The 27335-nt window shown below is 39.8% G+C and overlaps 2 protein-coding genes across 4 annotated transcripts; one reads left to right on the forward strand and one right to left on the reverse strand.

Annotated features, from left to right (window-relative positions):
* On the forward strand, positions 1-23918 carry LOC123864106 (GATA-binding factor A-like). Of its 3 annotated transcripts, none has more exons than XM_045904313.1 (7): positions 1-217; positions 8214-8336; positions 15697-15788; positions 19029-19162; positions 20062-20186; positions 20475-20788; positions 21228-23918. In XM_045904313.1, exons 1-7 carry the CDS (start codon positions 61-63, stop codon positions 21318-21320), a joined length of 1038 nt encoding a protein of 345 aa, XP_045760269.1. In that variant the 5' UTR covers positions 1-60; the 3' UTR covers positions 21321-23918. The 3 variants fall into 3 exon arrangements, with proteins under 3 accessions (XP_045760269.1, XP_045760268.1, XP_045760270.1); XM_045904312.1 differs by lacking the exon at positions 15697-15788 and adding an exon at positions 15486-15655 and having other exon boundaries at positions 5-217; XM_045904314.1 differs by lacking the exons at positions 1-217; positions 15697-15788 and adding exons at positions 6325-6458; positions 15486-15655.
* On the reverse strand, positions 23810-27091 carry LOC123864107 (thialysine N-epsilon-acetyltransferase). The gene is made up of 4 exons (XM_045904315.1): positions 26725-27091; positions 26573-26624; positions 26276-26493; positions 23810-24106 (listed from the first exon to the last, which is right to left on the reverse strand). The coding sequence occupies exons 1-4, from the start codon at positions 26806-26808 to the stop codon at positions 23930-23932; spliced, it is 531 nt and encodes a 176-aa protein (XP_045760271.1). The 5' UTR covers positions 26809-27091; the 3' UTR covers positions 23810-23929.
* Between the last annotated feature and the right edge of the window lie 244 nt (positions 27092-27335).

Genomic DNA, 27335 nt, shown 5'->3' on the forward strand with positions numbered 1-27335 from the left:
CCTAGCCGGCGGAGGGTCGGAGGGTCGGAGGGTGGGCGCCGGGAGCGGAGCGGAGGCAGCATGTTCGGCGGCGGCGGCGGCGGCGGCGCGTACGGCGGCGACTGCGGCGACGGCTACGGGCTGGGCTACGTGGCGGGCGGCGGGCGGCTGCAGCAGTACGCGCACTTCGCGCCGCACCAGACCTGGCACCACCACGCCGCGCACCACGACACTTACGGTATGTTAGAATATATTGTATCAATAGACAATGCCTACTCTGTGGAACAGTCACTATGTCTACACATTTTTAATCTGTGGTCTTTCTTCCTTCCCAACATGGACGCCTTCACGCACGGATTTTGTGTTTATAATAAAACTGATTAAAAAAGCCTCTTTCACAAAAATAGTACTTTCATTAAAATCCTAATAGGTTATGCGGCCCAGCCACGTAATCTATTTTGATTTTGCATTGATTACTATTTATTGTGAAATATTACAACTTGAAAAAACGCGTGGCGGCCATTGCGGCGCGGTCGGCGAGGTACGGAATTATCTCTGCAAATACTGCCTGTTCAAGGTAGGAAGTCAATTATTACAATCAAGTTGGTTGGAGCAAGCTGTAAGATGGAAAACACAACTATTATACCAGTGGCTCAAGGCACGGTATGTAAACTGGAGGGTCCAAAAAATTGGAACATTTGGAAATTTCAAACATCAGTTTTACTGAGAGGGCAAGGTTTGTTTGACATCGTAGAGGGTAAGAGCGTCAAGCCCGATGATCCAACACAAAAAACTTCATGGGAAAGCAAGGATGCAAAGGCTCAATCATTGTTAGTTACAAGGATGACTGAGGACGTCATGTTGCATATTATAACCTGTAGTTCTGCAGCTGAGATGTGGAGAAAGCTTCAAAGTGTGTATGAACAGAAAAGTGAGACAAATATACACATAATCCAACAACGGTTCTTCCAATTTAAATTCGACGAAGGTATGGAAATGTCGTTTTTTCTATCCAAAATCCAGGAAATTAAGAACAATCTCAAGCAGATGGGAGAGGATATTTCAGAAAAATTTGTAATCACAAAGGTGCTTATGTCATTACCAGAGAAATACAAACATTTTGTGTCAGCATGGGAGTCTGCTCCGGATGACAAACAAACATATGATAATTTGGTTGCTCGACTGCTCGTGGAAGAGGAGAGGATGAAGGAGGCTTCGAGTTCAACGCCTGCATCAGCTTTTGCAGCTAACAGGAATAGTGGTAAAAAGTTTCAGTGTTTTCGGTCTAAAAATTATAATCATTCTCAATCTGAGTGTAAAGTGAAGACGGACAGTCCAGTGAAAAATCAAAATTATGCCTACGGTAACAATAAGCCAGAACTCCGCTGTTATTTTTGCAGGAAATTAGGTCACAAGAAGAGTCAGTGTAAATTTAGACTAAATAAACAAGGTACTAGCTCTAGCAATGCATTTGTAGTCTCAAACTCTTTGAAAGATTATAACCAATCTACTTTTTTGGTCGACACAGGCTCGAGTGATCATATGTGCAAAGATAAAGAATTGTTCACTTCTTTTACTGATATGACAAATAAATTTGTAATGCTAGGAGATGGCACACCTATTAAAGTGTTAGGGTCAGGCAGTTTAATGGCACAAGTATATAATGGTAAAGTATGGGTCGACTCGACCATAGATAATGTTTTGTATGTCCCCGACTTAAAAACTAATTTGTTTTCTGTAAAATGTGTTACGTCTAAAGGTTATGTCATGGTGACAGATGAAAATTCATGTAAATTTTACAAGAAAAACCAACTGTCTGCTATTGCAAAGAGGATTGATAACCTTTATTATTTAGATTTTCGTTATAAATGTAGTGAAATAAATATGGTGCAAAATAATACAGACTTAAATGAGTGGCATCAAAAACTTGCTCACCAAAACATGACCTATGTCAAAGAGGTGTTAAAAAATAATAACATTTGCATTGAGGGTGCAAGTAGTGTGCAAGAACAGTGTGAAAGTTGCTTAGAGGGCAAAATCCATCGTTTACCCTTTCCAAGTAGTGAGATAAAAACAACCAAAACTTGTGAGTTAATTCATGCTGATGTTTGTGGCCCTATGGAACAAACGTCGCTTGGAGGTGCAAGGTATTTTGTTGTTTTCAAGGATGATTATTCTAACTATAGGAGTGTGTATTTTTTGAAAGGGAAGGATGAAGTTAAGATCTGTATAGAGAATTTTTTAAATAAATCTGAAAATGAAACGGGAAATAAAGTTAAATATTTTAGAAGTGACAACGGGTTAGAGTTTTTGAACAAAGATGTAGCTCAATTGTTTCATAAACGTGGTATTATTCATCAACAAACAGTCCCATATAGTCCTGAGCAAAATGGTAAGGCAGAACGGGAAAATAGAACTTTAATTGAAGCGGCTAGAACTATGCTGTGCGCTAAGAAGTTACCTAAATATTTGTGGGCAGAGGCAGTTAATACAGCTGCATATGTTTTAAATAGAACAGGTAAAAGTACTATAAAAGATAAAACTCCTTATGAGTTGTGGTCTAACAAAAAGTTTGATATAAATTCTTTAAAAATCTTCGGCACACCTGTTTATGCCCATATTCCTAAAGAAAAAAGAAAGAAGTGGGACTCAAAAGGCGAAAAAGGTATATTAGTGGGTTACAGTGAGAATGTTAAGGGTTATAGAATATATTTCTCATTCAAAAACACGGTTGACATTAGGCGTGATGTAGTGTTCATGAAAAGTTCATTTTCTGAAGAAAAACAGTCTTCACAAGTACATGAAGAAACTGTGTATGTAGAAAGCACTCATAGTGATAACTTAGAATCAAAGTCTAGTACTGTGTGTGAAGAAAACTTGTGTGATGAACAAGAAAGTATGTATGAGGTTGAAAGTCAAAGTGGGAGTAGTGAAAATGACACTGTGGTCTATACACAAGATAAACCTAAGCGTATCCGTAAGAAAACCTCTTTTTTCAGGTGTAATAATGTTTCTTCTGTAGATGAAATACCTACTACATACAAAGAGGCTATGTGTAGGCAGGATGCTAGTAGTTGGCAAAAAGCTATTGATAGGGAGTTAGAGACATTAAAAAATAACAATACTTGGGAATTTTGTGATTTACCTCAAAATGCTAACGCTATAAGCAGTAAATGGGTTTTCAGAACGAAGAAATCAGGTAAAACTATCCAATATAAAGCGAGGCTTGTGGCTAGAGGCTTTGAGCAAACTGATTTAATGGATTTAAATGATATTTATGCACCCGTGGCAAAGCTGTCAACTTTCAGGTTATTTACCGCAGTAGCAACTCAGTGTAAATTACCTATATATCAAATGGATGTTACTGGGGCTTTTCTGTATGGGGAAATTGATGAAAAGGTGTTTATAAAGTTACCCGATGGGGCTTATAGTGGGGATAAAAATATAGTTAAGCTAAATAAGTCGTTATACGGTCTCAAAAAGTCACCTAAAAGCTGGAACCAAAAATTCAACTCTACAATTTCTAAAATTGGGTTTAAAAGGTCACAATGTGACTCATGTTTATATACAAAGTGTGATAGTAAAGATAAAATGTATGTTCTTCTATATGTAGATGATTTGTTGATTTTTGGAAGTAATGAAAAACAAATATCAGATTTTAAGTTATTATTAAATAAAGAATTTAGCATGAAAGACTTAGGTTTAGTGTCAGACTTTCTAGGTATCAATGTCAAGCAAAATTTAGATTCTGGTATTACTGAATTAAATCAAAAACGTTATTTAGAAAGTGTATTAAGAAAATTTAACATGCAAGATTGTAAACCGATATCTACCCCTATTGATCAAAACTTTAATACAAAAATATTGGAAAATAAAGAGTGTTGTGATAAAAATATTGAAAATCAGTGTAGACAGATAATAGGTAGTCTAATGTATGCAGTCTTAGGAACAAGACCAGACCTATGTGTGTCAATTTCTATACTTTCTAGGTTCCAAAACAGAGCAAATACTGCTTTGTTAAGCTCTTTAAAGCGTGTTTTGAGATATGTAAAATATTCTTTAAATTATAAGTTAGTATACAAATGTAATGATGCGTCATTGATAGGCTACTGTGATGCTGACTGGGGAGGAGACTTGCAAGATAGAAAATCCACCACCGGCTATTGTTTTATGTATTCCAATTGCTTAATTTCATGGTGTTCTAAGAAACAAAGTTCAGTGAGTCTCTCTTCTACGGAATCAGAGTACATAGCATTAAGCATGGCAGCAAGCGAAGCATGCTGGTTGCAAAACTTGTGTCAAGATTTTGATATTCATACTGATAAGATAATAATGTATTGTGATAATCAGTCTGCTATTACAGTTGCAAGCACCACATGTATAAAAAGGCTTAAACATATAGATATAAGGTATCATTATATAAGGGAACTTGTCAATAAAGGTAGAATTTGTTTGAAATATGTAAAAACTGAACATCAGGTGGCTGATATGTTTACAAAAGCTTTGTCTAAAAATGTGTTGCATAAGTTTTCATGTATGGTCCACCTGATAATATAATTTTAAAGGTTTTAATCATTTGGAATTTGTTTGGTCTGTTTCAAAATGTAACTTAGCTTTTCGATTTTTGTTAAGGTGTGTGTGTAAAGTATATTTTTGTTAATTAATGTGTAAATGTTGGGAGGTATCTAAATTTTTAATAATAAAGTAAGCATTGAAGGGGGGTGTTAGAATATATTGTATCAATAGACAATGCCTACTCTGTGGAACAGTCACTATGTCTACACATTTTTAATCTGTGGTCTTTCTTCCTTCCCAACATGGACGCCTTCACGCACGGATTTTGTGTCTCTAATAAAACTGATTAAAAAAAGCCTCTTTCACAAAAATAGTACTTTCATTAAAATCCTAATACGGTAAGTTATACGAGGATGTGTCGACTGCCGACCGCTTGTTTTATCTTTTTTTCCCATTCCATCCGCCTGTAAGCGTCCACTGCTGGACATAGGTCTGTCTCAGAGCGCGCCAACAAACATAGTTCTCCGCCTTCCTCATCCACCCGCTCCTCGCTACCTTCTTCAGGTCATCGCGCGCCATCGGTCCAACGGGCTAGAGGTCGACCCACACTGCGCTTACCGGTACGCCGTCTCCACTCCAGAACATGTCTGCCCCATCGGCCGTCGGTTCTGCGACAGACATGACCTGCCCATTGCCAGTTCAGCTTGCTAATCCTTTGATCTGGTTATCATCATCATTATTGTCAACCGATAGACGTCCACTGCTGGACATTGTAAGGACTTCCGCACGCCACGATCTTGCCACATTGACCACCATCAGCTCCCTGCGACTCGTTGGATCTCGTCTCTCAACTGAGAGACGAGATCCAACGGGACGAGAACGGGAAGTATTCTAACGCTGCGTTTTCTGATACGAGATTGACATACTAGCACCTTGGGACCCCAATGAGCCCTGCGCATTGCCGCTTCGCCGAGCTATGTCGGTTATTCTGTACAGATCCCCTCGTTTCTGATTTGATCGTTTATATTAAGCCATCAAAAACTTTATTCATCGAATTGTAAGAACATATTTAGAGCAGCTTCTGTGCTACGCACGCTGTAATCTCCAGTTACGCACTCCAAGCCGCAGACTCGGGCGCAACAAATATAAACCATAGATACCTAACCAGCCGTGAATCAAAAGCATCGCTTATACGCGTTAATTCCCGGAATGATACGGTTTTGCCCGGCGCAGGTCAAATTGTCTTGTTTTCGAGCAATCTGTTTGTCAACTTAGCTTCGAGGATAAGCGAGCGGGGTCCTGGCGTTGAGCGATTGCGATTTGTATTTTAAGCACTAAAATAATTTGTCTCAAATCTAGAGGAGTTTTTCTTACACGAGTGTCTTTTCCGCATAGATATTATAACGCTGTGCAAGTATGACTCTCTTATCGAGAGTTATATTTTTGTTCCATTTGCTGTGGGGCCTGATCCTGGGGCCATGGCGTCTTCTAGCACTCCGGTCTGATTCCACGTAGAAACTGATCAGGAGTACTTATGGGGTTTACTAATGAAACTGCCGTACTCCTTCCAAGTTAGATCGCTTCCGCCTTAGACTACATATTCTTACCATGTAAAATCGCAGTCAAGGGCTAACTTGCAGCTGAATAAAAAAAGATTTCCGCTGTTAAAAGTCAAAGTTACCAAATCGATCTGGTGTCAGCTAATCTGTAAAGCTGAGCGCAAAGTACGTAACTTGTGGCATCCAATACAACAATAGGGCTTAGTGATTCAGCACTGATAAGCGGCGAGGAGACGCGCCTGTCGTCACCGGCCGCCAGTGCGCGCTCTGACCTCTGACCGCGGAGACGTGTCCTCTGCACCTCTCGACCTCTTTGTGTCGGCTCTTGACCTCTGCAGTGTGTCAGCCTCGACATGGATGGCCCGATACCTCAATCTTGGCTGCAAAACTTTGCGCTAATTGCAGGTTTGTTTATGATTATGTTCATTTTGTATAATTATATTATTATTATAACAAACAATATGTGGTTTTATCAGTATCACAAACATGGCATGTCGTTAAGTACATCTTTGTGACAAATCGTGCTTTACTAACCTTATCAGAAATCATATCATAATATTCATAACTAATATTGTTATGAATTGTGGGGCAATTTCGGAATTTATCGGTTCTAATTGTTCTAATCTGCTGCGAGGTTTCGGCCGTGGCTAGTTACCAGTTTAATAAAACTGCTATACCCCCTGCAACTTAACCCGCTGGCATCTAAGACTGTATCATCGAAACTGTCCATCTGAGCTTTAGGGTTTACAGGGTTTCAGTTTTGAACTTTATTTTGGAACACGTCTTGTCTATCTTGTCTTATTCTCTACTCTACTCTTAGTTGTACTCTACTACTTGATAATCTAAAGACCTCTCTTTGCGTCACATTCCTCATTGCTGAGAGTTATGGCCCATTTTTATAGACCACATACTATGTTTAGAAGCAGCTATTGATTTAAGCATCTGTCAATAAACTTAAAGCTGCTGATTGATTAATCGATTACTTAATCATCTTCTCAAACCTCTTAAGTAAATATGTAAAAGCACCTGTATTCAATGTTATCGCAACGGACAGTGAACCCATTATAATTTGGAGATGATTGATAAAACTGAAACGTGATAACGTCTATCTTTTGCGATGCCTTTAGATAACGCAGAAGACTTTTACAAACTTTTAGCTTTTGTTGAAACTGAACTTGCTCTAACAAGATATTTTGAGACACTGTTATGCTTTACTTATACCTAGTACTTAACTAATTAAATAAATGATTTTGTTATTTCAATATTCTCTTTTGGAACACTGGAGGGTTGCCTCATTTTACTTGCCTTACTTTGTAACTTAAATATGTATATTTGAAACGAGCGGCCGGCGAGTTTCTTGCTGGTTCGGGAGTTCGGGGTTTGATCCCGGGCACGCACCTCAAACTTTTCGGAGTTATGTATTTACGTTTTAATCAATTAAATATCAGTTGCTTAGCGGGGAAGGAAAACATCGTGAGAAAACTACATGCCTGAGAATTCTGCATAATATCCTCAAAGGTACCTATGTCAAGTCTGCCAATCCACACTGGGCCAGCGTGGCAGACTATGGCCTAAGACCTTCTCATTCTACAAGGAGACTCGTTCAGTCAGCTATGGACTGGCGATGAGTTAATCATGATGAAGAGGTTGACTCTGACTACAGACATTTCAAACCCCTATTTTACTCCCTTAGAGGTCGAATTTTCAAAAATTCTTTCTTAGTGGATTTGTAGGTACGTTATAATAGTTAAGTATTTGCACGCTAAATTTCAGCCCGATCCACCCAGTAGTTTTACTGTGATTTGATAGATCAGTCAGTCAGTCATCTTTTCCTTTTTTTTCTCTCGTCTGGCTTTACACTGATTAGCCAATGTCAAGTTTGTAGTTATTTACAAGTTAGGGAAACTATATGTATGAAGTCTTGTATGAAGTATGGACTTCGTCTGTGCCGGCGCCCGCCGACATACACGCGGCGCCCCTTTAGAGCGCTTCCCAGTCAGTTCCACCACCAATAAACACCAGCAGAACACAAAAACCGGCAACTTCTAACAAAAAACACTCCAAAAAGTCACAACACGCGCGCCAGCAAACGCCACCACAGACGAAGTCTCTCTTTTCCTTTTATATGTAAATAACAAGGCATGTGTATTGCGTGTGCAGGAAGCAGTGGCGTGGGTGGCGTGGGCGGCGTAAGCGGCGTGGCGGGCGGGCTGTACGGACAGAACATGGTGATGGGCTCGTGGTGCGCGCCCTACGACGCGCTGCAGCGCCCGCCGGCTTACGGTAACTACACCTTCATTCCTGTGTTACCTATGTTTACCTTAACCAAGTGCAACTAAATACCTTCAGGGCAAGAGGTAATATAGGCATCTTGCCAAAAAACAAACTTAAATGTAAAAAAAAAACACATTTGAAAATGGCGCTATATGGTCGCCATATTAAATTTTTTTTTAAATATGTATATAGCCTGTGTCACTCAGCATGATGAAGGATTGCAACGATTCTCGATTTATGTACCTACCTACCTGGGTCCCTGTCCAAATCTGTTAAGGCATGATACCTATAATATACGTGAACCCTGAAAAAATTTCACTCCTTTTTTGTGCGGTCGTGTAGAAACCCCTTCGATAATTTCAGCCCTGATTCTCATTCTCATTTTTTTTTTTTAAGAATAGTTAATATTCTTTTTGAAAAAAAAAAAATTTATTAGGTATATCTATTCTAATCATAACTAAGCTTGTGCTAGGAGTGGGTACGACAATAGTGCAACGGGTGGGTTTGAACCGCCGACCTTTCGCTCCTCAACCGAGCTATCGAGGCTATCTACTACAGACTACCTAGCTGGTGGCCAGTGAGTAGGTACCCGGCTGAGTTTATTGTAGGTTTCTTCTCAGACCAGGGCGCGGTTGGAACCATCGTAGCTTTCGTTTTAAGTTTACACAATTAATTATTATCTTCATATCATTATCATATAAATACCACAATTAGGTAGATATTATTGACAATTAAAAAGTGTACAATGCTTTGAGTTTGAGTGGGTGATCCTGATCACTTAGCCAGAATAGGGAACGATTAGTGATTAATTTATTATTTATTGCAGTTAATGTTAACCGTTATTTAAACTGGAATCATTGAATCAGCTATCGGCCGCGGTTAGTTTGACGTCAGCCGCGTGGGCATCGCGTTTGTTCCGATTATAGAGCAGTGTGACGCACCCTTATCCACACTTTATTCGCGTGCTCTACATGTTATTGTCTATCGTTTTCCTCTCCTTTGTATGCTTATAAATGACAGATTTGGTGGGCCCCTTAAGTAAGAGATTTCACTTGGCAGCCTGTAGCTGTAGTAAGATTGACAGCTACAATATCACGATCGCAATCACCTTTGATTGGTTGACGCTCGCTCATTATTGGCTACAATACATTGTTGCAACAAGAATACCATAAATTTGGCCAATAACAACAATTGCGATTGTAATAATGATTGATGCAGGTTTTACGTTATCGAGCTACTGTAAGAAAGTGATAGTTTTGATTAAACCAATACTTATACCACTGTTCGGTGTATACGCTGCAATCGTGGCGGATCACAAAATCGCTTGGCAGCACGATCTTGCCGGGAGGCTGGTACTCGTACCTTGCCACTACAAAACCACACTAGATTATCAATTTGAAATTCCCAAATTGTTCCTGATCGGAACCCGGGTCTTCCGACTCATAATATGGGCCACTGCGCCAGGGATATCGGCAAAGGTTATGTAGAGTCAAGGATTAGCGCTGTCAAGCATAACGCAACAATTTATCTTATAATTAAATCTTTGCTTGTGTTATTAAGTCAATAATAATAATAATACAAATGTATAATGAAGTAGTTTAACAAATCAAAAAAAATGAAAACCGACTTCAGTAACCACAAATACCAAGAATTAAAAAAAACCGGTCAAGTGCGAGTCAGACTCGTGCACTGAGGGTTCCGTACTCGGGTATTTTTCCAACATTTTGCACGATAAAACAAAAAAAAACTGTTTTAGAATGTAAAGCCCTTTCATATTATGATACCCCACTTGGTATAGTTGAAAATTGAAACATATTTTAATTTTTTTTTAAATGATGTGACCACAAATTCGCAGTTTTCAGATTTATTCCTGTACTTGTGCTATAAGACCTACCTACCTGCCAAATTTCATGATTCTAGGTCAACGGAAAGTAGGTACCCTATAGGTTTCTTGACAGACACGACGAACAGACAGACAGACTACAAAGTGATCCTATAAAGGTTCCGTTTTTCCTTTTGAGGTTGGTACGGAACCCTAAAAATATTTAATTAAAATTACAGAATATAATTTAATGTATTAGGTATGTATAGGTACAAGCGTTGGTAAGAGAGGAAAGTACATACAAATATTATTTTTTGGAGCCGGTGCCAATTAGCCGCACGAACCGTGTACTCTTCATATTTTTTTGTAACTTTACATTGGCAGTTGGCACCCCAGCAATAGCCTCAACAATTACAAATACTTAAATTAAATAGATAAAAATGTATTAATACCTACATTGACCGTGTTTCGTCTCCTTGAAGCTGAATTTCATTATCCTTGTAAGTTGTTAGTAATAAATAAATAATCAGGCCACAATTCAATGAAGCCCTAATTCATCTGTTGTTTTTGCTGCGAGCGTCATGATTTGTCATTGTGATTATTAAGGAAACTTTTCAAATCATTTCAGCTTATTCGAAACTAATTTAAATAAGTAATATGTAACTAGTTTATGATTGTGGCGCAAAGACTAATAAGCAGGTAGGTAGGTTTATACCTACTTAGGTACCTATATCCTGTGATGGCGGCGTCAGCCAGCCACGCGGACTTAAGTTGTTAGACGACTCTCCACAAAACATTTAGGAATTTCAATGATCAATTTAATGTTTTGAAATGGGTTTATTATTGGTAACCAAACAGTCCTTAAAACTGGCTATAAGTAGGTAGGTACCTATTGGGTCCATACATGAATTCGAAAATGTTGTTTATGCAATAGATAAGAAAAGGTTTGACGATCGGGGATCTTGGTTTGTAATTTCCCTTTAAAATAATTTAAATAATATAGTTTTTAATGATACCTTATCAATGGATTTTAATTAATTAATTAAAAAGTCTTACATTTTCTAGAAGGAGCCATATCGGCTATCTTTTCATTATATTATGTTCGTCATCATTAGTGATAAATGTAGGAAAGAAAGGGTAAAAGGATTTGTTTACCTTAGCTCACCCTCTTAGTAACCCTCGGTGCGCGATTCGGACTCGCACTTGGCTGGTTTTTTCAGCTAGTACTTAGGAATTATACCTATACTTACAGTTCCTAGCCACCCGGCTAGGAGCTGTAAGTAGGCTATCTACCTGAACTTTAAATCTGAGCAGTTTACTTTTGTTTTTCAATCAATTTATTACAAATTTGGGTTATATACATTGGTCTTAATCTAAGCTTTGCACAAGATTGGCAGTTTTATTTAGCAGAGATAAAGAAAAATATCTCTAGAGGAAAGAAAAGGTATTCTTATGCCGCGACATTTAGCATGGCATATTGAGGACATAAACTAGGTCAGGCTTGATGGGGCCAATACTGTGCAGTATCTAGGTAGACATGCTTAGTTCTGTCTCAGTGCAGTCGGTACACTGCAGCTACAGCGTGGGTATCGAGTACATCAGGCATCAGCAGTCGCTGGGGAGGCGCTGTTTATCCGCACAGCTCCAACTGCCGATAACGTATCTGCCACGAGTGACTCACTGCTCATAATCGAATAAGCTAACTATCAGTTATACCTAACGTGTGCCGAAACTAAACTAATAGATAGCTAAGTTCGATCTAAACGCCTACTCCGACATTGTTCAATGTTTTGCCGATGCTTGCGATTGTGCTAGGTACCACAATACCTAAGTAGGTACTTATAGCTACGAGTATTGCAATTTGTAAAGTAATAACAAATAGGTGTCTCTCGGTAGAGTCTGCATTCTTGATAGTAGATTCGTAGTAATAGCTACGTGGTAGTACCAACTACTACTAAGAATCTACTATCAAGAATTGCGACGTAATTGAAGGACAAACAAACACACTTTTGCCTTTACAATAAGTAGGTATTAGATAGTAAGATTAATTAACTGAAAAGTGAAGAAAACTTTACGATTACGAGTAGGAATGATTTTGAACAAGTTTCTTCCTAATCAATTCTTTGTACTTAAATTCTGAGCAATCGATCTCTACCAAGAGGTAGCTGTAGGTTATTTCTTGTTTGGGAGCCAAAAGGACAAAGACCTCATTTTTAAAGGTCACCAATGTACCTACCTACACAAGTCAAGTAGTGCGCAACAGGTATGTAGCTACACTCTACAGATGTGCTACAGATCTGCAGCGGCCTTTCAATTGTTTATTTAATCTTACTAGGTAATCTTAGTAGGTACTTAGGTACTAACCTATTTACCTAGTATCGTCGCTCCGGTCTACGCACTGGTCACTGCGCATGCAAATTCGACTAGGTAGGTAGGTAGGATGTGGACCATCACAAGTTTTCAGGAGGAACTACCTAAGTACTAACTTGATTGAAAAAAATTGATTTAGGTAGGGTTAGGTAGGATTTAGGTTAAAATTGCATAGAAATGTTATATTTTAGGCTAGTTTTGAACCCACACGCGCCTTCAATTAGAACAAAATTCAAAAAAATCACAAACTGAAACTACTTAGCGAATTTTGCATGAGAAGAGAAGCGACGGTATAAACCTACTTAGGTTTTTGGACCCCACTAAGACGGAATTTTCAGAAATTTCACCCTAGCAAAGCTGGGGCGGGTCATCTCGTACCTATCATCTGCATAATCATCGCCCATTAATGAATCAATCATCGATAGTCGTTCACCGCTGGACACAGGTCTCTTGTAGGGACTTCCATGCGCCACTCTTGTATACCTAGACCTACCTCGTATAAACAATAGGGAAACTGTATAGGTAGTTATTATTATTATCTGTAAGCTACAACGCAATGTTTGCGCCTGATTTACTTAATTGTTAGCAGTGGGTAAAATCCCAACCGCACGGTATCGCTCCTGCATTATCGCAATAAAATAACATTATTATAGGTAAGTATACTAGAATAGAATAGAATAGAATAGAATAGATTTTTATTCAAATAAACTTTTACAAGTGCTTTTGAATCGTCAAATAATTTACCACTGGTTCGGAATGCCGTTCCTACCGAGAAGAACCAGCAAGAAACTCGGCGGTTGCTCTTTTCAATTGTGCAATTTACAATAATATTCTATACTATACAAGCAATTGCAGACCCGCGCATTGCTGGAGCGAGTCAAATCCATGCTTTTTTATCATTACTAACATTTTTAACATTTACTAACAACGAACAAGGATAATAATCTGTAAACCCGTATTTAAGTGTGGTAGTTATACCTACCTAGGTACTTATCGTGGACCCACGACCCTTTACCTAGCTAAGACGTAGGTACGACTAGTAATGATTATTCTCTATCATAATATTGTGCAAATATTTTTTTATACTTAACTAAGTAGGTGTCTGTGTAAATAAAATTAATACACTACAAAAATATATAGTATATTATTATTTAACTGTGTAGCTACAATAAATTAGAAAATGATACAAAGGCTACCTACCTAATATACAATATGTACCTACCTATTCAACGCATAATAAAATAAAGTAGACCATATGCCTGTATGTTACAGATGATAACATAATTTTTAATTATTCCGATTATTACTATCAGTAAAATCCATGTGTGAGTAGGTACCTACCTACCCACCTATCTACTGCATGTCGGGAGTACAAGTAGGCAGGAACCCCAATTACTCGGAACACTAGAACAGTACCACAATACTATGAAGATAGCAGAATTAACCAGAGTGACCTTGGTACCTAGAGTGAGGGAACTCTCGGTTTGATTCTGAATCAGTGTTGACTAATAGGTTTTGGTGACGTAAAATCATAGAAAAATAGGGCTACATCAGGGCGTCAAATGTTAATAATACATTTGACGCTTGCCCGTGACGTCGAAGCCCTGACGTTTTGTTAGAAGTTCCCTTAAATGTCGTGATCGGTGGCATAACTATCATACAAAACATGAAGTAGGTAGGTACACTAATTAATGGATTCAGGTTAGCACACAGATGCGGACTGCGGCGTTATCTGCGCGATGACGCGATACCTGCAGGGTTGAAGACTAAACATCCGCTAATCCTAGGCTTCATGCGTTTTTTAGGGTTCTGTACCCAAAAAGTAAAACGGAGCCCTATGAATGTCACTCTGTCTGTATGTCCGCGTATCACGTGTTTCTAGCTCGTAAACGCAATGCACCAAATACAACAAACCTGTTGTTTGTGTAGAACTTTAACCCAAAACCGAATACTGTATTAAAACTTTTTTATTTTATTCAGACTGCAATCTCACCTGATGGTAAGAGATAATACAGACTAAAATTCAAGTGGGCTAGTTACCTGGAATGGCAGTTTTTATTTAACCCATACCCCTTGATCAATTTAATTCAATTAAACCAAAAAATTCAGGGGGGCTATAGATGAAAAAGGAGCCGGGATTTTTTTTTCTTACCCTAGCATGTGGTGTTTTTTTTCCTGGTGATATGCAGCCCTAGATGCTTGGGCCGCAATCGCATTAGGCAACGTATCGCACAGAGCTACCGTTTGTTATTGTTTCAAACCTTCTAGGAAGTGATAAGGGAATCAACTTTGTAGCTTCGTCTCCGACGCGACACGACAGTGTGTACCAAACCAACTATCAGCAGTTTAGATACCTACCCAGTGTAATCAGAATAGATAACTATAATTGTGCATTAGCATTACAGTGTAGGGACCAGTATTACCTACTAGTTCTACAGTTATTAGTTTTGTTACAGAAGGATTAGCATTGGTGTAACCTACGTAACCTGTTACGTAAAGATATAATAAGTACTTAAATGACAGACAGACTTAACTGATAATTTGTGTGACCATCTTCAGGAAGAGGAGGAGGAGAGGAGGCCAGGAGGAGGGTCAGCTGATGATGATCATGTCTAAGATAGAACCGCGCTAACCTTGAAACCGTGGTAGTACCTATTTTATACAGGGGCATATTGGTTACCTGTTAAAAGGGGGTTTGATAACATTTTTTCAAAGAGTTTCTAAAGACCCCACTCCATTTGGTTTACCTTTACTACGGTTGAGCGCTTCAATGGGTAACCCCTTCAAGACCCTTTATAGATTCGCTCAACGTACCTAACTATAACATATTTGCTTTACCCATTCATGTGCGTTATACAATTTAACAGGTAGCCTGTAATTTGATTTGTTGTGACTCCTACAGATATGTATAAGATGTAGGTGCTGGCACCTAGAAGTAAACGTTAGTGACGTGATGTGGCGCACAGATGGCGTGCTGGAGGCGTACGAGGAGGGGCGCGAGTGCGTGAACTGCGGCGCCAACAACACGCCGCTGTGGCGCCGCGACTCCACGGGCCACTACCTGTGCAACGCGTGCGGCCTGTACCACAAGATCAACGGCGTCAACCGCCCGCTGGTGAAGCCCAGCAAGCGGCTGGTGAGTCGCAGCGACGATAGTAACGGTCTGTTTGCGAACAGGTGCGGACGCCGAGCTCCTCACGCGCTTCTATAAGGACGGCTCCGTTCAGCGCTGGATGAGTGTCGAGGGCATGGCCAGGGGCATGAAGAAGGTGAGTCGGTGGCGTGTAGACTAGTGCATGTGCCCCGCCCCCACCCGCAACCCCTAGCTGACTAACATCCTAGCACGTTCTGACTCGTACCTACCTCGCGCTTGCCCAATGCTAGGGACTACACGCTACCGCTCCCCACTTCCATTGGTGAACAGCTCGAGGGTCTCTGCAAGTCCATACTTAGCTGAAATGTCGGCGGGGATCGGGAGTGATCGAATCGTTTATACTTACTTACTTACTTATCAATGGGTTAAAAAATTGGGCTTAATTTCAAAAACTATATCCCTCATGCTCTACTTGTACTTAGATAAAAATATCTACCTTTGCACTTTCGGTTTTTCGATTCGTGTTCAACCTTTTTTGCTTGCTCTACAAAGTATTGTGGTCTGGGGGTCAAAAAATATTTTCCAATATTACTTTTATATTTCTTTGTGGGAATTGAGTCCAGTAGGTGTAGTGTTACTTGACGGTTCGAAAGCACTTTGTGAAATTGTTTTCGAATCGTCAAGTTATTTGAGTAAAACTTTTTAATTTTTACTAAATGATGCTCGCGATTTGGTTTGCGTGCATTAGGATTTTTAAAATCCCGTAGGAACTGTTTGATTTTCTGATGTCCTTTCCCGGAACGCAAGTTGTTTTTGTACTTTTCGTCAAAATCGGTTAAACAGATGGGCCGTGAAAAGCTAGCCGACAGACAGACATACATACTTTCGCATTTATAACAATTAGTATGGATTTTATGCTCGGTCTGCTAAAACGTTGTAATGGATAGAATTGTTTAGTTTAGGAGTTCTTTGTCCAATTAACGCTAACCATACACGATCAAGTTTACTGTCAACTTTACGGGCTTGAACAGGACAGTGTAGGGCTCTGAGTTTTTCTACCGCGTCGAGTCCTCTGCAAACTTGATCGTGTACGATCAGCGTAAGAAAGTAGAGCTGTGATATTTGATAAGTAAGTAAATAGATTGATATTAACTTTGTGGAGACCCTCACTCAAGCACTTTAATTTGGACTCTATTTTCCGCTGACTCTTGGCTGTGTTCCCGCTCCAATATAATATAAGTTCAGTCGTCGTCTGGCGAGATAGCTTATCGCTAATCGAGTAGTAGCTCAGAGAGGCCGCTCCGACTCGACGGGGCGGTACGCGGCTGGCGTCGTGCCGCTACGCTGGTACTCGTAATGCGGGCATGCTTGTTAATCAACGACATGTCTTCACGTCGCACCACGTTGCCCGATAAGTGATAAGACCGCAGTTAGGTACATACCTATCATACCATTGGAGGTTGCCATGACGGAGGAACCAGTAGATAAGTGGGTAGATACCATTTACCTAATAGGTTAGATAGGTATAGGTAATAGGAATTAAATAGGGTTAGGAGGATGTTGGGGTTTTGAACATGTCAGTGAAAGGCTCAGCAGAGGGCTCTGATTTTGACAAATTCCCTATGTACCTACATGATTAAGTAAATCTAGGTAGATAATAGGTAGATAGATGTTAATAAGACTCTAAAATATCCAAAAGTATCGTGATATAAATCTTAAGTTTTTGTTCACAAAAAAGAGTTGCGAAATTATTCTTAAAAGATTTTCCTGTCCTATAGCTTCCCTGTCGGTGCGATTTTAGGAATCAGATAGCTACCAATACCTACTACTCTTCTGACTTAGTCTCTTTCCTATCCCTAAAATGTTGGTCTCACTATTTATTATTATCAGCTAACTATTATTAAGTAAATGAGCGCGTATTAGTTAAATACAGCTTTGCATACGAGCTCTATTCTCTAAGTACAATCAAAGCTCAGGACGGCAGCAACTAAACCTGTTAGGTATATGTACGTAATAGGTGCGTACTTAAATCTACAATCAAAATCTCTCAACTGGATCTCAGACCAAACATGGCAACCCTAGTGAATAATTAAATAATGGGCCGACGCGCAGTCACCGCGATTTCCATTCAATTGACAAGTAAACGAGCGACGACCGGCGGTGGCGGCGGCCGGGCTCGGGGAGGCGAGACCCTCAGAGGAGGGCCGATGAACGACTCGCTGAGCTATCAGCTATCTCGCGCGGGCGTGCATTATGTAGGATCCGTAGCTATAGCGCATCGCGGCAGGTAGCCGGCCAATCGGCGTCGCCGGCCGTTATCATTGGACAATCATAATGATAGCATCTCGTAGTGCTTCCCAGTAGAGCATGTTCTACGTTGTATAGATAGGTGTGCATCTTCAATTTATCGCCTATCGAGCTGCATGGATCCGTATCTCGTAGGATGCAGGCGCTGCAAGACAGAGCGCGGTGGAGGGAACTTAGAGGTCTTAAATGCTTATCTACGTATTACATAAACGGGATTTTATGTTGCAGCAGTTTTATACTTTGTAAATACTTAGTAGGCAGGTTTAGATACCCAAGTGTTACTTATATTCATCCAATAAGTAGAGAATAGAGTTGAGAATTGAGATAATGTGTCATTATGAGATCATGGAAGTTGGGTTGGAACAGGAAAATACCTGGTAAAAAGTTAACTTCGTTTTTAGGAAGATCACGTCGTTTGTTTCTAAATAATAAAGGTAACTGAAAATTTATTTAAAAAAAATGGTGGGTAGAATCGTAAATATTTTATTTTAAAAAAATAACTTTATCTACTGAAAAGTAGAGTTGCAAGAGATAGTTTGATAGGTTTGACAAGTCAATCCTCAGGATGGCTCAGGATGAGATAAGGTCTCGTTACTCGTATAGGCGAATCCAAACCTGTGCAGTCTAGGGACCGAGGAGGGGTCCTTCTTAATGTGGAACGCAACGTGCGTTGACACATTGACCCCGTGTCACACCTATCAGGTAGGCAGGGTCAAGATCGCAGCAGAAATGATTGTAACCGGCTAGCGGCGCAAGTATGCCTCTCTTATCGAGTTACATTTTTGCTCCTTTTGCCGTTGAAACCCTGCTGGGGCCATGGAGTCTTAGCGCTAAAAAAATGTTACGAGACATTTCACCGCGATTAATAACCTCCTCTGGTGACCGAAGGGCTGACCCCTTTTTTTGGCCAACGGACTAGCCTGGCTGTCCAGCGCGGAAATGCAGCCAGTATTCGCCGCGGGCATAATTTGTACAGTAATTAGATAAAGCTAGCTTTAAGTTAATTAAGTCAATTAAAAAACAAAGCTTTGTTAGTGCGGTCACGCACTTACCTGCTAATCCAACATTCCAGCAAATGGGATGTCATCAAAGTGTATGTGTTGTGCAGTCTGCGGCTCGGCGCCACGGCCAGTGCTGCACCAACTGCGGCTCGCGCAACACCACGCTGTGGCGCCGCAACAACGACGGCGAGCCCGTCTGCAACGCGTGCGGCCTCTACTACAAGCTGCACGGCATCAACAGGTAACATACCTCACCTCTAATATCATTCCACCTACAACTCTCTTCGCAATCGGAAAAGCACTGAGCAAAGATTGCTGTCTCTGCGACCAGAGACACGCTGTGAATGTTCCGTCTGACGTCTGCTTGAGAATGCTTAGAGGTACCTATAATGATGAGACAGAAGATAGGCGGAAAGTAAAAGGAGAGGACAGAGTAGGAGAACTAGAGAATCCTGAGAGACCTGGTCGACACGGAGGAGTATTGTAGTCCGTGCAAATCTGAGACGCCTTGCCACCAGGCTGAAGTCCGGAAGAAATTGTGGTTCCCCGGAAAGAAAGTAAAAGTGCCCTTCCACCGGTTAATTGCTAAGGCAACCCTAGGCTACGCAACCACCATGCTCAAGCAGCAAGAGTGCCTAACCAGCAGGCTTTTGGTATGGGATAGTCAGGTGACTATGCCATAGTTGTAGATAGGTACATATCTAAACGCATCCTACAATTAATAATTAACGGCGCTACGTCCATACAACATATCCATGCTATCTCTAGCAGTGCCCATCACAGAAATTCAGTGCTTCTGGAATCATTTCGGTTGATCTACTAACAAATAAGAAGTTTGACTGTTATAGTAAGATTCTGTTCGTACAACTGGTAAGTACATAGGCACGACATAGGCCTGTAGGAATCGGCACCCCTACTTCTCTTCCTGCAGACCTATGGCATGTAGTAAGACAAGCAGGGCGCCGATCGAGCCTCACCGGGATGAGCATCAAAGGTGTCACGAATACGCGGCAAAAACAACTTTTCACGACAAACAAATTTACATACTTGAACGTCGTCGTAGACAACTCTGACATATACCTACTCTCTGACTCTGAAATAGTAAGTTTATATAATTTAATTTAAAAAAATTGTCCATAGGCCGTTAGCGATGCGAAAAGATGGAATTCAAACGAGGAAACGAAAGCCGAAGAAGTCAGCGAACGGCGTCAAACCACCGCAAGATGGCTCCAAGAAAGATGGCCACACTTCTCCTGGAATTGACGGTGCGTTCAATTTCCTAAACCCATGAGTAGATAAGCAAATATACTTGTACTTTATACTTAACTAATAAATTAGTAAGTAAATAGTGAAATAAGTAGTTACGTAGTTACCGGCTCTTCTCAGTAGAATCTTTTTCAAACTGACGATGGTAAGCAGAAGTCCTGTCTTTTTCAGGCGGAAATACCTATCTAACGCGAACGCTATTTATGAAATGACCGCCAGACAGAACAGCTGTTTTGAGGGCCTCCATTTTATCGAACCCTGCCGAAACATAGCTTTTATATTTCCAGAGAGCAAACCCAGCATAGCAGAAGTGCCTCTGCCCCTGACGGCGAGCATGGGCGGCGCGGCGAGCAAGGCCCGCGAGCCCGCGCCGTCGCCGCACGCGCACCACGCGCACTCGCACGCGCACGCGCACACGCACGCGCAGGGCGCGCAGTACGGCGCGCCAGCGGGGCTGGCGGCGCCCGCCTTCCTGTCCAACCCCTCGCTGTTCAGCATCAAGAGCGAGCCCAGCGCGCCCGCCGGCTACGACGGCTACGGCTCGCACGCCGCGTCCGGCGCGCCCTACCACTCGCAGCAGCACTACTTGCACGCGCTACAGGTCAGCGCTACTTCCAAATCTTACTAGCTAAATATATTTTCTCCAATGTTTCAACTGATAGATATCATAGGTACGTCTTTTCTCAGAATTCAAAAGAGTTTAAGCCGTGCGGATTGCCTTTCACATTATTGAGAACATATTACAGAATTCTTAGGCATGCAGGTTGCCTCGTTTTCTTTCACCGTTGAATTATTTAGCACGCACATACCTGACTGAAAAAAGTTAAAAGGTACCTATGTGCCCGAGATCGAACTTGAATCGGAGGCTGAAGTCTTAACCATTGATAGGAGAATGTGCTCCATAGTGAGCCGACAATAGTTTGAGAATATTGAGATAGGTACCTAATGATGATGGCCTGGTACCTACCCACACAACTGAAACTAATTTCAGCTGTGGATCTTTACTTTTAATTATCAGTTCTGTTTCGTCATGTCCACAGTACGGGCTGGGCAGCGGCGAAGAGGAGGAAGGCAGCGGATTCCTGCACCAGCGCAACGTGACGGCGCACGCCAAGCTCATGGCCTCCACGTAGCGCTGCAGCCTCGCCCGCAGACGCACCAGGAGATGATCGCCCTGGCAACACCCAGTCCAATACATCATGGGAGAGCTTTCTCAATTAGATCAATAAAAACCGTGGCATACCTACCTGCAGTTTGTTGTGTTGTGATTGGCACGCGAGGCCTGCCAGAAGCTTTGGTCAGACTTTGTTGCCTTAAAAATTAGAGGAAGACATAACGCTGACCAAATACACGATCAAGTTTACCGGTCAAGGTTGCAGCAGATTTGAAGCGGCGCAGCGTCCAGTGGGGTGTATGGCCATCCACATGGGGGTGTGATTGGACGCTGTTAACTTGACCGTGTATGGTCAGGGTAGAGTAACCAACGGGGCGTCACTCGTACGTACGATATAAATTACACGTTCCAACGAACATCCCTATTGCTGTAATCTGCTTCGCTTGAGACCCAGTCCGTTTGTGAAAATTAAACTTGCATTTTTCAAACCCGCAATGTATAGCATACAAAACTCAGGGTCAATGCCCCGCCTACGACGGGCCATTCACCCAGTGGCACCTAACTACGCGACGGTCGTTGACCGCTAGCGTTAGTCAATTTATTTTATTTGTAATACATTGTGAACTTTCAAAAAAATCTGGGGTTTTAAGTGTTATGTTAAGCAATCAGCAGTACCTACTATCAATCACCTACATGTCTTCGTTTTTGATATCATTCTACTTACACCCTGTATATGAGTAGATTATTAATAGGTAGCTTTAGTACCTATAGTCTATTCTAACTAACTATATTCATAGAAACGGATTGCGTCTGCGGCTTACGATCGACAAGAGTGCGAACACCGATGTTCATTGGAAAGTACATGTTGTTACTACGAAGCGCCGCATCTATATAGTGAGGCATTCATATCGCTGGTCCGGATAGTCGCTACCATGTTCCTACCCTCAGGACGATAAATAATCAGTCATTGTGGACATGCGGAGTGTATGGAATAGTGCCTTAACTCTTGTGCTAGAGTTAACAATATAAATAAGTAATTAATTATAATACTTAAATTGAAGAAAGTAATTAATGTTTCCTGTGTAACTCACGATCATGTGTTCTTTCTAGCAAGTATTTCCTTATTTTGAGACAAAAACTCAAGTTTTATCGAATGCCACAGATGCCATCTATAAAATATCTGGATATATACTCGTATTTAGAACATCAACCATTAAAGGTAGGTATCTATATAATGATAGATACACCTAAGATTCTGATCAAAATAAAAATATATCAGAATTGATTGTACAACGGTTGTATATTTGAATAACTTTAAAGTTTCAATAGTTAAGGGAGATCAGTATTATAAGACTCGTCAATAAAGGCATTTCGTGTTATAAGATGCCAAGTCAGTTATTTTCGTGACACCTAATAGGTCTCTAATGTAATTTGTATAAAATTATAATTAGCGTAAGAATTATAGGTATAGAGATAAGGCATATGTAGAAAGTAAAGTACTTAGCATGTAAATATCTAATTAAACAATTTCGACTGAAAGATAGTCACTTGATGTGTATTTATAATGGCTGTTTATAATAAGTTAAACTTAATCAAACTTGTTACACCAAGTAATGCTAATAGATACCTACATTACTAATGGGACCTTGTCGTTTAGTACTTACTTAACTTGATAATAATGAAAATGGAAACTGGGACATCTCAACTACTAAATAAGATTAAACTAATTATTCCAAGTTCCTTCGAATCTAATAATCTATTCTTCCTTAGCTGTCTTTAAAAGGTAAACGTATCCGTGAAAATAGTATGATGTGCTTTCCCGGCCCTCGATATTATTAGCTTGCAGCCAGAACTTGGTCCGAGTGAAACTATGTTGTAGTCTGTGAAACATTGTATACTCCTCGCCACCAGCCTCTGCGAGAAAAGACTTGATTATCTTTTAAGTCAGCCAAGGAAAAATACATTGTAGATAATATTTAAGCAAGACAAACATTGTGTTCTACTGCTACAAATCAATTTGATGTGACGATCGACTGAACTTGAGCGTCGCGCAAATTAGGGTGCCTGTCCTCGTGTCTCCTGTTCCCTCGTCACATTACTGATGTGTGCCTGCATCTTCAGACCATTCAAAATACGCAACTTGAGCCGATGCTAAGTGAGCAATAATTATTATTAGATATGTATTTTCTTTTGCTTGAATCACATGACAACCATGTCAGGTCGGAATCAGACTGTGTTTTTTTCAATCCCAACCTTGCCTATTGTAACTCGTGGTCCTATAATATTATTTAATAATTCAGATTTAATGTAAAATAATTCTTGCTGTTATCCTATAATACCTATAATAATACCTACCCATAGTTTTATAACACTGAATAACTTTCACAAAATCATCCGCACATCTTATGGCTCTCACTGTTAGCAACCTTAGGACAGAATAGATCTAAGAACAAAGCGCATTTATTAATAATTGTATATACCTAGTTAATTAATGATATAAAGTTGTAGTGCATTTCCCAAACACTTTATTTAAATCTTTTGATAACAACATATAAAATGGATCTCTTAGTTGTGAAGAGAAATGTACAATATTACATTAAACTTATTAATGCACTTATTTGTCTGGTTTTATTTCTCGCTAGCGTTTCGTGCAGCGTTCTCTAATGCTTGGCCTGTGAGGCGGTAGAGGCACCACTGCTCCCAGCCTGTCAAGTTGACTGCACCTTTGCTTTCATAAAATGATCTTGCATTATTCCATTCCAAAACATGGAAATCCACTCTGCAGCAACCTTCAGAATGTGCTTCCTGAAACAAAATTATGAATATTTATTAAAAAATATATACATAAAAACTTAAGGAATAACTGGTAAAACTAAATCAAATACGTAATATGGCAGTAATCAGTTATCAATGGCAACTTAAAGCATAAATATTTTATTTCTTAATATAGTAAACGAAACTTGGTACACAGTAGACTCAAAGATTCACTAAATCCAACAGCAAAGTGCAGCAAATGCAAACTATATGACAATAATATTATTGTAAACTGAACATTTGAAGAGCACTGGCTGAGTTTCTTGCTGGTTCTTCTCGTTAGGAATAGTTAGTAGAATACCAAATCAGTGGTAAATTATTTTTATGATTCAAAAGCACTTGTAAAAGTTTTAAAATAATTTATTCTATTCTAAATAAATAAATAGAGCTATTGGAAGATACCAATATAAATGTTTCCCTTTGTCACACTAGATTTAACATTAGAAATCTCAAATCAATATTCCGTAAACCACGGAACAGAAAAAACAGTGGAAGTGCTAAGTAGGCGTGGCACGCGTGCCACAATTAAGCATCGTTATGCTTAACGGATCCCAGTCGCGTTCTAACATCGCGTAGAGTTGGTAGTCTCGCGACAAATTCATATTGCCCTAGCAATGCCGTACTGTTCCGTTTTGGAGTGTAAAAATGATAGTAGGACAAAAAATCTTAAAAATGGAGGTATTTCGTATCATCGGTAAGTAGGATTTTCATTGTTTTCTAATAAATCTTAATTTATTTCAATTTACTAATATTTAATAGAACGGTTAGTCAAAATCAACCTTAAACCATTAAGATAAAGTTTATTTTGGATTGATTCTATTCAATAGCGCTCGTTCGCTACTCAAGTAGTGATGTGGCCAAGTCGAATATTGAATTTATCGATTATATCGGTACAAGGAAATAAATAGTAAAGTAATAATTATAATTTATTAATGAGTGAGACGTTGCATTGATCACTAAATAGACATCAGTAGTTCCTTTAACCTTCATTTTAAATATTTTTAGGTTTCCCAAAGATGCAAGCATCAAAGAGAAATGGATAGATGCAACGAGTAGAGTTAATTGGATACCAACCGAACTGTTCGTCAGCTGTTGAAAGGATAAACAGAAGTAGTATGTCTCTAGATATGTCACAATACGATCAAATTGAGGACGATTCAGAAATTGAAGAACTAGGAGGGCACTTTTCTGATTTCAGTAATAAAGCAATAGCCCATATTGCTGGTTACATTGCCCGAATGTTAATGAAAAAAATAAACTGTGATGTCTGTGTTGACGCATTAGTGACACATCATTTTCAACCAGAGATTTTCGAAAAGAAGTAGCGATAACTCAAATAATGCGAAAGTTCATAGGAACTCTTTTATTTAACGATATTGCCTCCCATCAAATTGGCGAATTTCTTGCGTCCAATCACGTTACCGATTTGATAAACGCAATAGTCGAAAAATATATAAATGTTCGCATACATCATTTATTAAAATTAAAAATAAGACTTTCGAAACGCCAGTTTCTTAACAAATATGTTTTATTTCAAGGGCAATAAATAAAATTTTACTATTTTCACACGTTGCAGTATTTATAGTGCATACTTGTAAAAGGCATGCACACATACCAGCACTTTTATTCAATTTTATATTTACCTTTTTCTAATTTTATTTTAGCGAATGAACAAAATAACGCGTATCTATCGATATCGATAGATAATTCAATGAGCTACGTGGTGCGGCCTTGGCTGAGTAGCATTAGAAATCGACCGATCACGAAAATGTCAACCATATGTTCAACGCTATTAAGTTTATAATTGCTACCACTTAGAATACCGCCATCTATGGTCAAGTAGGGGAATTAACTGGACAATCGAATCTAGTGTGACTATAGCTCGTAAGTACGTTCTTCCGCTAAAGCAAAATAAATCTTATTTCTAGAACGTCAGGGTTTGTTTCCAAATCTGTGACGTAGGCTAGTTTTGACTAAACTTAAAACGACAAATCAAACGGTTTGTTTCTTTGTAGTGCAATATATGTTTATCGGTATATTTGTATGAGTTTGGCGACAGCGGTTCCTATAGTAATTTTGGTGCATTGCACTTCCACTGTTTTTTCTGTTCCGTGCCGTAAACTATAGAAAAATATGTTAAAGTATGGCTCAAGTTCTTACATTAGCAACAGCATCGAATAGTTTATCGCCAAGCCCGCGTCGCCTCTCGCTCGTCCTCACGTACAGGTCCTCTAGCAACATGGAGCGACCCTCCCAAGTGGAGTAGATAGGGAAGTAGATAGCATACCCAGCTATTATTGTACCTGTTCCCTTCTTAAGTTCTGCTACTAGGCACCTGAATGCAGGTGGGCTACACTCGAAACCATCGCGTTGCAGATCTATGAACAAACAAACAATTGTATGTACCTAATTGTCATAAAATAAATTATGAAAATATGAAGTTGTATTAAAAGTAACCTTTAACTGTTATTTTAGGGCCTTCAGACATTTTCTCAAAGTCAGCGAGCTCCTGTAAAGCATAAGTCATTTGATTTCAGCGGCTCTTGTAGGCTTGCATGCTTATGAACAAAATATACCTAATGACTATATACGTTTAAGTGGTTGCTTACTTGTATCATTTCGGTGACTGCTAGCATATCGTCCTTTACGGCGCGACGTATTATAATTTCCGTGTCACTGTATTTGTTAGACATTTTAAATAGGTTCCTGTCCTGAATTATGCACTCTTTTTGGTGATAATCTTGTCTAAACTCAATAAGAAGGGTAAGTTGTAATCAGTAGATTGTTCTTTACACAGCCAACGTTATCATTTTTTGCACATAAAGAAAAAAATTAAGATAAACGTTATCTAACCGCTAATTTTATTTTATTGATAATAACAGAATAGGTAATAATACAGCAATACTTTTTATTAATTTTCAAAACAAAGCGATTAACGGTGCCATATCATTGAGGTTAACTTGAAACGTCACTGTCAAAAAATCAAAATGGTAAATTGTCAAGGTGACAATCTTTTAGTGTGGCCATCCTTATTCCGTGTGCCTGCGACCATAGATCATAGATGCGACTTTGATTGCTAGCGCCCGTGCGAGTTACGACCACACGACGTCGTACGTCGCGTCGCCGCAATAATTATATTGTAGGAGAGCTCATTCTAAGCTAGTCTCATGAAGTTTTTGAATACCTGCCGAATTAAAAAGACAGATCCGCCCTATTTGCT

Source organism: Maniola jurtina, chromosome 4 (assembly GCF_905333055.1).
Source record: "Maniola jurtina chromosome 4, ilManJurt1.1, whole genome shotgun sequence".
Classification (NCBI taxonomy): Eukaryota; Metazoa; Arthropoda; class Insecta; order Lepidoptera; family Nymphalidae; genus Maniola; species Maniola jurtina.

Coding starts and splice junctions, on each gene's coding strand:
- LOC123864106 (XM_045904312.1), top strand. CDS start 61: ATGTTCGGCGGCGGCGGCGGCGGCGGCGCGTACGGCGGCGACTGCGGC. Junction 15,656..19,028: donor TGAAGCCCAGCAAGCGGCTG/GTGAGTCGCAGC, acceptor TGTGTTGTGCAG/TCTGCGGCTCGGCGCCACGG. Junction 20,789..21,227: donor ACTACTTGCACGCGCTACAG/GTCAGCGCTACT, acceptor TCATGTCCACAG/TACGGGCTGGGCAGCGGCGA.
- LOC123864107 (XM_045904315.1), bottom strand. CDS start 26,808: ATGTCTAACAAATACAGTGACACGGAAATTATAATACGTCGCGCCGTA. Junction 26,625..26,724: donor CAGTCACCGAAATGATACAA/GTAAGCAACCAC, acceptor TATGCTTTACAG/GAGCTCGCTGACTTTGAGAA. Junction 24,107..26,275: donor TATTCGATGCTGTTGCTAAT/GTAAGAACTTGA, acceptor ATTTTGTTTCAG/GAAGCACATTCTGAAGGTTG.